General features: G+C 60.1%; 1 protein-coding gene across 8 annotated transcripts in view; it reads right to left on the bottom strand.

Moving 5' to 3' along the window:
- The window catches only part of COL6A3 (collagen type VI alpha 3 chain), a 73,140-nt gene extending 64,737 nt beyond the window's left edge, over window positions 1–8,403 (bottom strand). For 4 of the 8 annotated variants that reach the window (XM_036236439.1, XM_036236440.1, XM_036236442.1 and 1 more), the window contains exon 1: window positions 8,285–8,402. In XM_036236439.1, coding sequence (XP_036092332.1) covers window positions 8,285–8,347 — 63 coding nt within the window. In that variant the 5' untranslated portion in view covers window positions 8,348–8,402. Of the gene's footprint in view, window positions 1–7,815; window positions 8,035–8,284 lie in introns of those variants that run through there. The other 4 variants (XM_016144292.2, XM_036236438.1, XM_036236441.1 and 1 more) reach the window with 4 other exon arrangements.
- Window positions 8,404–13,525: the final 5,122 nt, after the last annotated feature.

Below are 13,525 nucleotides of genomic sequence, written 5' to 3'. Positions count from 1 at the left end.
ATACTGAGGGGAGGGGGAGAGAGAAGCTCTTCCGCCCGAAACGAAGGGCAGGAGAGAGGTCCGCGAGCTAATGCGTTATCCAGGCTGCACTGATGACTAAGAGGCTCACATGATCGGGTTGAGCTGAATTCCCAGGCGGGGAACATGCCTTCGGCTCCACACACTTTTCCTGCCGTCATGCCGAGAAGCCGGCCATGTGGCTCAAGTGTTCCTAGCCCAGATGTTGAAGATTTGCTAATGCTTCTGCTTGCAGTTAAATCTGCTCTAGTGTTTATCATGTCATGAGTCCCACTTTTTAAAACTGAAGCTCCTGGCAAGAAATCTTGGAGAAGTTTTTCGTTCAGATGATTAAAGGCTATCAAACATCCTCTCTCCAGATGATCACCTGGCTTGCCCATTCTTAAAAGGTGGCCGCCCTCCCGTCACCCTCCCCCAACCCTCCCCCTCCCACAGCCCCAGGAAGCAGAGGCCGGGAGCCCAAAGAGCACTTCCTGTGTCCCCTCTCGTGGGTGGTATTTCACGCCTTTCCCCCAACAACTGAGGGCTCCATTCCCCTCACTTTGCCTCATGTGGAGACTAAACCCGGGTGAGCCAAAGTGATTTGCCCAAAGCCACAAGACCAACCGAAATAGGACCAGAATCCTAACCACAACCCCTCCAATAGTCGGAGCTTCTGAAGCCCACAGAGGAACCCCAAGAAACCCTAAGAGGCAGTGCCAGGTCTGGCCCAGATCGAGGAAACTCCCTGTGTCTTCTGGGGGGAAACAATAGACTTCTCTGGTGGCGACAAACCACAGATTGATTCTGTGTCGACAGAATCCATTTGTCTGCTGCTGTTCTTTCAAACATGAACAAAGTCGCCGGCTGAGCCCGTGGGGCTGGGTGGGGTGATCTGCGGCTCTGCGTCCTGCAGTCTGGGTCCCTCGGGCGGCGGAGCCAATAACAGAACCTCAGTAGCAATGCCTCCTTTTCACTCCGCCTCCTTCGAAAACGGATTTGAGGGGCCTTTTTCCTTCCAGTAGCGTCCACTTGAAACTTGAGAAGAAACCTCAAGCTATGGAGGTCGCGTCACAGGCCCCCTCAACTTGAACTTGGATTCGGTCAGATTTCAAAGACTTTCCCAAGCTTTTTCTGCAATTCTGTGAATTCAGTTTTCGTTAAGTCGGCTCCAGAGCGTTTTCATTTTCCACGTCTGGAAATTCTTTTTTAAGAAAGAGACACACACATGCACACAAGGAAATAATTTTTAAAACAAAGAGGCTTAAATGCATCCAGAGCTCCCATTTCCAAGGCATTTATTGGGCCGCCTCCCAGCGCTGCCTCTGGAAACCAGGCTGGTCTTCCTCTCGCCCATCGGGGCTTCTGTTAACCCCTAACTGTCCTGTGTGAAGCAGGAGCCGCGGAACCAGGCGAGGACCACCGCGCCACGCACCACGACGTGAGAAGTCGCAGCTCAGGACACTCCACGGGTCCCAAGCTCGCAGCCACCCCTTTCTTGCCTGACTCCTGGAAAAGGAGTGCCCATTCCTATCCCCAGAGGAGAAGCTAGGAGAAGACATATCAGTCATTCGGCTAGGGAAGGAGAGTGGGATTTAGGACATTATTGCTCTCTGAAGAGCTTTGGGGGAGCCTCAAAAGCCAACGACTTTGGACAACCCCAAGAAAACCCCTTCAAAGAAATACATCAGAAGATTTTTTTTTTACTGTTTATTTTGCAAACTAAATCTCTGATTTCCTTTCCATGAACATTTTCTAGATAAGAAATGCCAGCCACACACATATCTGTAAACGTTCATCTCTGACTCAGGCTCGGAACGCGTCTCCTGCGACGGCGGGATTTTAACTCTTCTGATCCTGTGTGTGCTGACTCAGCCTCGCTGCCACGCACAGTGTCCTCATCAGACACCAGGCGGCCGACTCAAGCCCTGCCCGGTGAGATCAAGTAAAACGATGCCCACTCAGCAGCTCGTGCCTTGGAAGGGAGCAGTATCGGGGGGTGGAGTGGGGGGGGCGGGGGAACGTCCCCTCACAGGTGCCCTCTTCCCTCGACAAGGTCACACGCAAGGACGCGTTAGCTTCTGGCCCCCGATGAAGGCCACGTGGAGAAAGAACCTCCCCATGAACTGCTCACATATTTAGAAATCTACTTAAAAACGTATTCTTAGGGTCCGAGACAATGACCAGCCGCAGAGAGCTCCATCTCTGCTGTGGCTGGAAAGCCAGATGCCACCGGGCACGTGTGAAACGCCGCTTCCCTCCCACACGGACGGCAGCCGAGCGAGGCTTTTCCTGCGTTAACACTGCCGACTGCGAACGCCGGGCAGGGCGCTGGGCAGCCGGCGTTGAGGAGGGGCCGCCTTGCGAAACGCTTCCCGGGCGTGGCACCCACGCGCCTTCTGTCCTTGCCCGCGACACCTGGCCCTGTTGGCTCCAGGTGGGCGCTGGGTGCTGACCCTCCTCCCTCCCCTCCCTGGCGCGGGATCCGGAGCTGTCGGCCTCGCCAAAGCTGCGGCGTCCACCGCAGTGTTGCTCGAGGTGGCGAAAACGTTCTCACGATATAAGGGAATATCGAACGTTTGGGTTTGTTTTCTAGTCTGATTCATGGTCAAGTCCAGAAGAGAAAATTATTTAAAATAGAGACTTTAAAACTTCGGGCGAGACCTCTGATATCATACCGTCGGCTCTGGCTTTAATGTAATAGCTTGGAGAAATCTGCTCAGTCACTGTCTCTGGCGGCGATGGTCAGGTAATTCACGTGAGAAACGAGGCCCACACCAGATGCCCTCACAGGCTGTGGTTCTGCGGCCGCCTTCTCCCCCCGCCCTTCCCCTAGATGGCTCCCCCGCAGCCCCCCGGCAGAGGCCGAGAGCCCCACGCCACACGGCGGGGCGATCCGTGGGCCCCGCTGAGTGGGCCCCCGCTCTGTGCACCGCCACCGGGCCGCCGAATCGACGGGTGAAGATTCCAGAAAATTCCATTTCCTGGAATGGCTTCCCTTGAGACCTGAGTCATCTCCAGCTGCTGTGCAGTTATTAATTTTGAAATTAAACCGACCCATGAGTTTTTCCTGCCAGCAGCCGATTCTCCATGCTCTGGGCCCCAGGAAACCTAACGTATAGCACACGACGCGGGGTGGGGGGGGGGCCGGGGCTCCCAGGAACGTTTCCCATCGCATTTTCCCAGGCCTCGCCTAACTCAGAAGTGTTTCTCTGTCATCCCCGAGCCTCAGCCTCAAGAGCCGCAGGATTCCACTTCGGGGAACGAGGCCAGATGGCGAGGAAAGGCGAGCAAGCTCCCCGCGGGAGGGGGTCCGGCGGAACTTCCCGCATCTGTCTTTTTTTCTTCTCTCCTTTTTCTCTCCAGATTTTTTTTTTTTTTTGCGCAAGAATTACCTTTCTGCTAAATAAACTTAAAATACGCTACTCCATAGCAACTGGCTGATGGAAAGGAGGGGCTCTCTCCACGTGACACCCTAAAATGCACTCGAAGGCTCGTGCTCCGCTGACATCCCGGGTCCCAGAGACCTGCCGTGGGACTACACCGTCACGGGCGGGCGCACCGGGAAGGGGGGCCTGGCCATGCCACCCGCCCTGCGACCTCAGCCGATGTCCCCTCCGGGATGTCCCCTCTCTGTGCTGCACATCTTCATTCGGAGCGTCCGGGGTGTGGAGAAAGCAGTCGAGGCAGTGACCTCTGATCATTCAAACGGCCGCACAGAAACCCCGCACGCCAGCCGGAGCGCAGGGCCCACGTCGCAGTCACGCTCGTCCCCTGCCTCAGGCTTCTTCGCTCTGAGCCAGAATTCTGCAGCTCGGCACCTAACGGCGAGCTCCTCAGACTCACGATCACAAGCCATAGGGTCCGTGAAATATTGTTAGCTAACACGTGTTTGGGACATTTATAATTATCGTTTGTGTTAATTTTTAAAAAATGCTTCAAATAAGATGCCTATTAGAAGAAAAGAGCAAAGGGCAGGTAATAAAGAGTCGCTGGATGGGTTCCTGTGAACATCTTTCCAGTTCTAAATTTCAGAAATTCTCCCCGGATACAGCCTGGCAGGAATGTGCAAACCGACTTCGGTTCTGAAACTCCTTACTGTTAAGCTTCTCGTAACAGACATGGGCAAGACATTTCCTCCAGTCGTGGTTTGCCCAGTGCCCCTGTGATGAAATGATTTTAGGAGGCACAGTGCCTCATCTCAAGGCATAATTTCACCCAAGACACTCATGCTTGAGCATAGAAAAAATGAAATTCTAAATAAACATCTACTTCAGATATGAGTCACGTGCTATAAAATTCTGTTGAGGCCTTCTCTAGATGGGTCCTGGAGTCCCCCACGAGCTCTGCTCAGAGCCCGCCCCCTGCCCCCCAGCCCCAGGAATCTCACCGGGAACTCCATCCAGCTCCACTTAGGGTCTGCGGGAGCACAGAGGGATGCGCGCCCTCTAGGGGACAGAAGCCCAACCTGCATGTTCTGGAACAGAGTTCTAACGCAAAACTCATCTCCTCCCCCAAACAGACCGGGGAGACCGGGCGTGAAAAGTTGCGTTTTTGAGAATTAACAGAATGGATTTCCAAGGAGAACCCCTCTTAGCTAATCAGAACAATCGCATGACCCCTGAGTGTGAGACGGCCGTCACCCACGTGCGAGGGGACGTGCAGCGCCCTTTCCGAAACGGGTGGGATCATCTCCCCGAATATTGACCCTGGAGAAAGAGAAACCATATCTGGCAACCTGGGTTGGAGAGACGGGTCCCTGCCTAGCTCCAAGCTGTGCGAATTAGCAGGGACTTGGAAAACTTCCCCGCTTTAAAATGCGAAGCACGGGGGGGCTTTCGTTTGCTTGGCGGCCGAGGTGAAGAAGCTGTTTTGAAACGCCAGGCCGCGCCTCGCATCTTCCCATAGCCCCGCAGCTGCGATGTTCTCGCCTCAGCTGAGACGCGGAGGGGCCGCCCCTGGGCGCGACCCCGGGAGAGACTCCTGGCATACGACGTCCCGTTCAGAAGCGGACGTCCCCTTCAGGGTCTGCTTCTTCTCCAGAAGATAGCAAGCCCCTGGGTTCTTTCGAAAAGAACAGTAATAAAAACCGATTTTCAAACAAAAGTTTGGTCTCAAGCTATTAACGTCACGCCCATGAGACAGTCTCCTGCTACAAAATTCAGGACCCGACGGTGAATCTTAAACCCTAACCGTGGAATTTCACATTAAAGTGGGTGGCGACGCAGGCTGCCGGTGAGGACCACACTCGATCTGGCTGTCTAAACACCAGGCAAGGAGATGTGTGAAGTCTCGCAGGCAAAAACCCTCGAGCGACTTTCAAAGGTCTGATTCGTGCCGGCTGTAAGCCCCGGCGTCTGTAGCCTCGGACCCCAAACCGCGGGCGGACCGGCGCCTTGTGGGAGCCACAGGTCGATCGTGGATTCACAGCAGGGATTCCGCCCTGCTCTATCATGTGACGTGGTGGGTTCTAAGCTACGAAATCACGAAAGGCACTATGACAACAGGATGAGCCAGGCTGAACCCCGAACACGTTAGAAATGAAAGGAGGGGCAAAAACACAGGCCATTCCTGCTCAGAAAGGTGCTTATCTGCTACCAAAAATGTCCCAAAGACCCAGGTTGGAATGTCTACCGGATACACCATCACTGGGGGCCACGAGCATGGTGGGGTGGGGTTTACGTCCCCTTCCAAGGCCTGGAGGAGCCAGAGCTGAGGGCTAACACCCTCGAGGCCTCCCAGCCACCGCCGGGGAGGTGGAGCGGCCACGCCCTCTGGTTCCCCGACTGGAGAAAGGCAGGACGGCCGCGGCCCCCCCTGCCCCCCCCCCCGCCTGCCGCGGCCCCCCCACCCCCGCCTGCCGCGGCCCCTTCCCCACCCGACGACCTCGCGGTGGTTTCCTCACTGCTGCGAGCGGGGAAGGAGAGAGGTATTGACATCGTGGTGATGAAAAGCCCCATCTCAACCAAGAAGACGCCAACACCACATGACCATCGCAGCCGAATTCCCACGAGAGCCCCTCGCCTCCCCAGCCCCATGCCGTCGCCCTCAGCAAGGGGCCCACACGAGAATGAGCCCGAGCGCGGGTCCCACCTTCCTGGGCCCCCGCCCCCAGAATGAGGGAAGAACGGCTCGGGGGGTCCGGTCACGGAGCCAGCGCCCGCCCTGCCGGCCAGCCCGCCCGCCCAGCGCCCCTTCCCCCGTGGGTGGCTACAGCCTTGGGGAGCATCAGCCAGGCTCCCATGACTTTCAGTAGAATACGACAGGAGGATGTTATCTTCTTGGGGGACAAATCAAACAGCACCATTTCAAATCCAGACGTAAATTAGTTCGGGGTCCTCCGTCGCTAGGCCATCTGCTTTCATGAAATGGTGAAGATTTTACTGCTCGTCTCAGCCACCTGCTGACTGGTGGCCTTGGCCAGGAATTTAGCATCTCAAAGCCCCCCCCCCGCCTCCCCCCCATCATCCTTACAACCAGGGAGGGGCTCACACCTCAGTGGTTTCCTACCAACAGCCGCTTCCATTACCTTTGGCCCAGCAAGGGACACAGAAGTCTCCATAAGGTCCAGCAGCCAGCGGTTCCCAGTTTAATTTTGGTTGGAAACAAAGAATCCTTGATTGCAAAGCCATTTCTGCTTAGGTTTTTTGAGTATTAAGCATGGGTCCCCTGGGAGTGGGGAGCAACCTACCCCCCTGAGCTCTGAGCACCCTCCTTGGAGCCCCGAGGTCCCACAGCCCTCGTGCGTAGGGCAAGACGCTGGCTGGCGGGGGCCAACACCCCGTGTCCCCCGGGGGAGCAGGACACTCTACCAGCTCAGAGCGGTTTGTTTTCAGGGTGCAGGTCAACCTCTAAATGTGCACCTGGGGCTGTTTGTGAAGGGCTGATTTTTCGACACTCCCCAATACTCCCCTGCGCCTCCCCCCCCCCAGGACCCCACCCTGCTCCAGTCACAGCTAACGTCCTAACAGTAAGCCCTTGAAACCGGTCCCCAAAGCAGGCTGCCAGCCGTCAGGGGACACTTTCCATCCTGGGCGAGAGGACCGGGCCCCGCCCTCCCGGCTGGGGAAGAGGCCTGGGCTCCCCCCCCCTACCCCCCGCTTGGCAGTGAGGCACATCTGGGCAACGCAGGCCGGCCGCGGGCCCAGGGGCCCTGCCGCGTCCCCCGGGCATGCTGCCCGGACGCGAGCGCCTCTCCTCCGGTGACCCCGCAGCTCCTCCGCGCAGCCCACGGGACAAGCCTTCTGCGGTGGCTTTGGGCTCCTAAAAAGACGAGGCTCGATGGCAATGGCTGAGTGACTCTCGACTTGGCCCTGCACCTGGACAGCGAAGTCACTGCAGTCCCCCGAAAGCCACAGACGAGGTCCACCGGCCCCGGATCCCGCACGGCCCAGGGCAGAAATGCCCGCCCAACACACCTGGGAGAACTGAGGTGGACTCTCCCCGAGGCGCTGCCCCACAGGTAGCTCTCGAACCCTCGCAAAGACTCTTCTGCTAAGAGAGCAGACTCTGCCTGAGTTTAGAAATGGGGGGACAATGCCCAACAAACGGTGAGCGAAGGACCACAGCGGGCAGGAGCCAGGCTGCATGTCGGGAGCCCGAGGAGCCCAGAGCCTCAGCCCAGGTGCTCTAGGGTAGCCCAGGCCTCTGCCCAGCCAGGGGCTCCAGCGGCCACACCCGGGAAAGGCAGACCAGCTGCATCTCCCAGAGACCAGCAACTTCTAAAGAAAACTGACTCTAGGCGTGAGCCTCAGAGCCACCTAGCAATGGTCACCCTTGGCCAGGACCTGGGCAAAGCCCAGGGGAGCTGGAACCTACCCTGAGCAGAGCCGAATTGCTGCCGGTCCCCGGGCGTCGCTGTCAGTCGCGCTCGACCTGGGGCATGCTCGCCCTCTCCCAGCCCCTCCGTCTCCGCGGCGGAGCCCGCCAAGCCCTGCAGCCCACGAGAACTCCCTGCTCCCTGCGCCGCCCCCTCCCGCAGCACTGAGCAGCCTCTGGTGGAAGACCGGCTCGGGCTGGGCTGCGTCCAGGGGTACAGTCAGGGCTTCCTGCAGCTCCTCCCCTCCACTCTCCTCCCCTCCCCTCCCCTCCCCTCCGCTCCCCCTCCCCACCACGGCCAGCCCCAAACTGTAAATGAAAACCAGACTCTCTGCTCTGTTGCTCCTGGCCCCCGCCGCGAGGCTGATGTCACCCTCTGAATGCTGTCTTCACCCTACAAGCCTTTAGCTGGGCTCCTGCAAACCCCAAACCTTTAAAAAAAAAAAAAATCACTGCTTCTACTCGTCACCTTTTGGGCTGGGCCCCGGGCGGCAGAGAGAATGCCTCTTGGAATTTTTCCGTGGGTATCCATGGTTTTCCTGCGATGTTTTAGAACACCATCGGAAAGGAAAACAGGAAATGCGGTCCCCCCTCCACGCGCGCCGGGCCCTCCCACTTCTCGAAGTTTCTGAATCGCAGCTTCTAATAACCTCCCCCTTTCCGAGATAAAAACCAGCAATTTCATTCGCCTGGGCTTTCTGCTAACCACAGCTGTTTGCCGGTGAAAAGGCAGGAGAAGAAGACATTCTTTTTTTTTTTTTTTTTTTAAGTTTTACATATATGACGATTCTGATGGTGAGGCTAAGGACCCCACTCTAGGAACATAGACGTGGAGAGAGAACGACTCTCTTGCTCGGAGTTTCGAGAAGACGGCTGAGAAAGGACTTGCGCTCCTACGGGGCTCGCACGAGTCGCGACACTGCTACACGCGATGGCACGCGTGTCCTTTTAAACGCACATGCGCCACTTTTTCCGTGAGGCGAGATCGGGGCCCCGTCTCATAGATGAGAAACACCTGGGCTCATAGCAGAGCTGGGATCCGAACCCTGGCCGGGGACACCCCCAGGGGTCACTGCCGTCCCTCCCTTCGCGGGGCCGCCGCGGAAGGTCAGTCAGCGTGAAACGGCGGGAGACATGGAAGGATGCTTCCGGCTGTAGATCCCCCCAAGTTCGAGTTCAGAGGGTGAAGGTGCTGTTAGCTCCTTCGAGGTCAGGGAAGAAGGCGCGCAGTGCGCGAGAGCCCAGGCCTGCTCCCCCCGCCCCTGCCGCCCCAGGGCCTGCTGCACCCTAAGGCTCGGCTCGTAGAGTGTCAGGCTAGGGGACAGCGGCGGGGACCTGTGTGGTGGCATTTCCCTGCTCGCCGCCTGTCGATGAAGAGGAAATGAGTGGAGGCCCGTGTGACCGGCGGCGGAGAGGCCGCATGCGAAATGGCTAGGAATGCACATTCCTTGGTATCAGGAGAATAAGATTTAAAGAAACAGGGGAGAACCCGCTCGGCCGGGAAGCGTGCCCCGTGACGCACCACCGGTGATCTGAACCTCGCCAGCACTGCCTGTGGCTGCAGAAGCTTCCGGAAGCTGGCGGCAGTTGGCGGCGAAGCTCCGGTGTCTTCCTTCGTGTCCCCTAGAGAGAGCATCTGGGCTCCTGTGCTTCCCTCGCTCAGTTGCTGAGACTCGGGGTTCTCGCCCAACACACAGTTCCTCGCTGCCGCCCGGTCCCCAGGGGAAGCCACACCGGTGTCGGCCCCGAGCTGCCCGTCCTCGAGGGGCCCAGGCCCGGGCCTGGCCACCTGCGGGGACTCAAAGCCGCGGAGCCGCTGCGGTCGCCGCTCACGCCGGCTCGAGGCGGCCCTGGCCCCCGCTCCCTGCTCCTCCCTCCGCACAGTGAGAACCCCGCACGCCCAGCTCCGGGCTCTGGGCGTCAGGACTGCGAGGGGCACGCGGGGCCCCAGACGCACCGCCCCGCACAGAGGTGGACGCGGGTGCTGGCCCCACCCCGCTGCCTTGGCGGGGCTCTCCGCTCCGGGCCAGCACGGCGTGGAGGGGTTAGGGCAGCATCTCCCGTCTCCTTCCGGGGCTGGGGGGCCGCACCCCAGCCACTGTGGGTGTCGGCGACCAACAGCTCAGAGCCGCATCTCCTGGGAGGGTCGCCCTGGGCTGCGGGGGGCTGCCGCTCCTGGAGCTATCCGGTGCGCGGGGCAGGCAGCATTCTAAGGGAGACTCCAGCTTCCGGGGTGCCGAGGGGCGGTGGGGCGGGGGGCAGCCTGGCCCCGCATCCCAGAGTCCCACCGCTGGCTCCAGAGGCCAAGGGCAAGTTCGAGGGGGTAGCAACGGCCAGACCGCACGTTCCGGCTGAGGATGCCGCCTGCCCCCCTCGTCCCCTAACTCCCCACGGCCGCCTGCCCCCCTCGTCCCCTAACTCCCCACGGCCCCTCTGCAGCCTGCGCCCCGGCGGCGGCCTGCTTCCCGCCTCCCACGAGGACGGCGCTGGGACGCCCCGCGTCCTCCCCGGCGGCCCCGCTCCAGCCCGCTCCTGCGGCCGTCCCTGACCCCTGACGACCTCCGTCCCTGACCCCCTTCCTGCTCTCCTTCCGGCGCGGCACCCCGGCTGGCGCAGGTGTAGACGTCGGCTCGAAAGTTTTGCTCGGTTCTGAACGCCCGCGCTCCCACGGTCCCTGTGGCAGACGGCAGGGGGAGGCGCGGCAGGCCCGCACGGGGTCGCACGGGGTCGCACAGGGTCGCACGGGGTCGCACGGGGTCGCGGGCGGCGCTGTGCTCCATGCCCTCTGCCCCGCCGAGCGAGGCTTTTCCTGCACCGGCCGCCTCGCGCCTTTGAGCGTCCTCCCCGGGGAAGCCACGGGTTCAGACGGTGACCAGAAGTGCGGCCTCTCCCCCGAACCGCAGCGAAGCCCGGAGAAGCCTGGCATGATTGTTCCTCGAGTGCCACCTCTTCACGTTCATTACTTCAACATAGGGAGCCGCCGCCGCCAGAGAAGACGTCGATGACGCGCTTCGCAGGACCCCGGCTTTGCAAATGGCTTCTCCGTGGAGACGGAGCCCCGCTGAGCCCCTGGGGCCCCCAGACCCGTTACCGGCAGATGCCCCGGGAGCAGGAGCCCGTGAGCTACGCTCTTTGCCATCCTATGTCTTTAATGATCCTCCCCCAGATCGGTCCCGTCACCCCCACCGCCCCTGTCACCACAGCTACCAGCAATCCACGCTAAGCCGGGGTAGCACTAACAGAGTTGCCAGGACCCGGAAGCCCCACTGTGACTTCTGCCCCCAGTCGAGAGGTCTGTGAGCCTTGGATGAACCAAGGGGAACCCCACTGCCTTCTGCACCCAACGGCGTTTTCCGAGTCGAGCACCCCGACTTCTCGGCCCTAAGGACCTCAACACCAGAAGGCTCTTCCCACCAGGCATCGAAATATTTGGGAAGTAACAAGCAGACGCGAAGACTGCAGCATCACGTGTAAAGAAAAATCCCAGCTCTACATAACTATGCCCAACTCTCGGAAGATGGCGATATTCCTAAAATCATCAGCTGCGCATCACTGTCCACGCAGGCATCGACGAAAGGGACGGAAAGTCGCATCTTCTGCGGGAGAGAGCGGGAGGGGCAGGTCCTAGAAGCCGGGGCCACGGACAGCATCAGCAGCAGCCGCTCTGCAGTGCTGGCATCACCGGCTCAAAGTACCGGGCAGTGACCCTCACGCGCCAGTAAAGCGTCAGGGTCCCGAGGCCGTGCAGACAGCCCCGTGCATTACGTCCTGCCCTCGCCAATGCCTGCGAAACGCAGACGAGGAGGAAGGGGACGTCTTCAGGTGGCTCTGCCCGGAAGACAGAACTCAGGTTCCGGGGAGTGAAGGGGAGCCCCCCGGGTTCCTGCTGCCCCGCGAGGCCCCACCCAGAGCTCGTCTGCGTAGCAGTCAGGCCCGTGGGCGCCGCTGACGTGAGGCTGGGGGTCCGTCTTGCTGGCGGGGGGCACGCGGGACCCCAGGTTGGCCTAAGGCGCCGTGCTCCGAAAGGCCTCTCTGCTAATCCCGGAGGAGCTCAGGTGTGCTGACCAGCAGCCGGAGGGCAGCGGGAGGCCTCATGCTGGCCCCAGTCTGTGTTCGGCCCCTTGAGTGGCACAGTGGCCAGTGGGAACGAGGCCCTAGGACCTTCTCGCTGCTAAGGAGTCGCAGGTCTCGGCCAAGTCCGCTAAGCTTCCCGGGCCCGGTCTCCTCACCTGCAGGAGGAGTGCTAGCTGCCATGACAGCGTCAGGACGCGGCCGGCACTGACCCCCCGGGAGTCGGGGCCCTATCGGCCATCGTGGCCTCCGCCGGGTCTCGCCATACCCTCTGCCTCTCCCCCTCTGCATCCGGCCCCACCTGACCCCAGTCCAGGGGCAAGGAGGGACGAGGGGACAGGCTCCCCGCGCCCCGCCCGCCCCCGCCCTCACAGCCCTTCCGCCGGCCTCGTCCGCCGCTCACATGACGCTGCTGCGGCAACATGGAGAGTCTTAAGCTACGCGACAGTCCTCCTCTCGTCCCCAAGGCATAGCAGGCCATAAAGGGACACACAGAGCCGGTAGGGGACCGAGGTCTGTAATTTCATCTGTCTACACCGCAGGCCCCTTGCCTTGGGAAAAGCTCGTCCCCTGCTTTCATCACGGGCTTCCAGAGGGCACAGCCACCCCCTGCGAACCTCCAGCACCTTCTCCCCTGCGGGTCCCGGGCTGGGCACGCAGCCCACGTGGTCCCAGACGAGGCTTTCCGCAGCGGCTGTGGCTCACATCGCAGCCGGCCGGGCTCGGGACGTCTCTGCTCTGATCCCAGGAGCCCCGTGTCCGCCACCGTGTGGGGGAAGCCGGGAGGGGGGAGGAGCGAGCACAGGGCCAGCCTCCGGCTCCCAGGTACCCGAGACCGCGTGCCGGCCGCCAGTCCCATCCCAACCCTCGCTTTCGTCCTGCGAGCTGACACTCGCTCATGCTAGGCTCCCAAAACTCGACCCCGGAGAGTCCCGCCTGGAACCGTAATGAGAACTGTCCTCGGGGCAGCTCTCTGATCAAGCCCCAGGCGAGCAGATCAGTCAGGCCACCGTGACAGAGACCACAGTGACCCCACGATTACTTCTACGTCGAAAAAGTGTTCCTCATCTTGAGCTTCCTTGATTTTTCTTAAAACCATCTTTCTAGTCAAACAGACTGGAGGTAAAGCCTTTGTCGCTGGGTAGCGCACGGGCGCACAGCCTGAAATGGAAACGAGACATCTGATGCCTTCACTAAAGCTTCCGCTCAGCGAGACATACGGGCCAGGAGGGGCTTCGAGTCCCAAAGTGGGCCTTTGACCTTAAGGCAGCTGTCCCCAGCCTCTGTGGCACCGGGGACCGGCGCTCCTATGAGCATCTAACACCTGAGGATCCGAGGCGGAGCTGAGGCGGTGATGCCGGCGCGGGGAGCGGCTGCAGATGCAGATGGAGCTTCGCTCACTGGCCCGCCGCTCACCTCCTGCTGTGCGGTCCGGTTCCTAACAGGCCACGGACTGGTACTGGTCCATAGCCTGGGGTTGAGGACCCTCCTGCCTCAAGGGCTTGGAAAACACCTGGTAATAACATACATTCTTGCAAAGAAACGCCAAACAAAAGGAATTTGATATTTACCCTGTATCAGTAACTTTTGAGGAACATGTGAGCCCCTCCATTTGGGGAAATGAGAAGATTGCTTTGAG

Source organism: Rousettus aegyptiacus, unplaced genomic scaffold (assembly GCF_014176215.1).
Source record: "Rousettus aegyptiacus isolate mRouAeg1 unplaced genomic scaffold, mRouAeg1.p scaffold_m13_p_2, whole genome shotgun sequence".
NCBI lineage: Eukaryota > Metazoa > Chordata > Mammalia > Chiroptera > Pteropodidae > Rousettus > Rousettus aegyptiacus.
The sequence above is the reverse complement of the archived record's forward strand: the minus strand, read 5'-3'. Positions and strand labels throughout refer to the sequence as shown.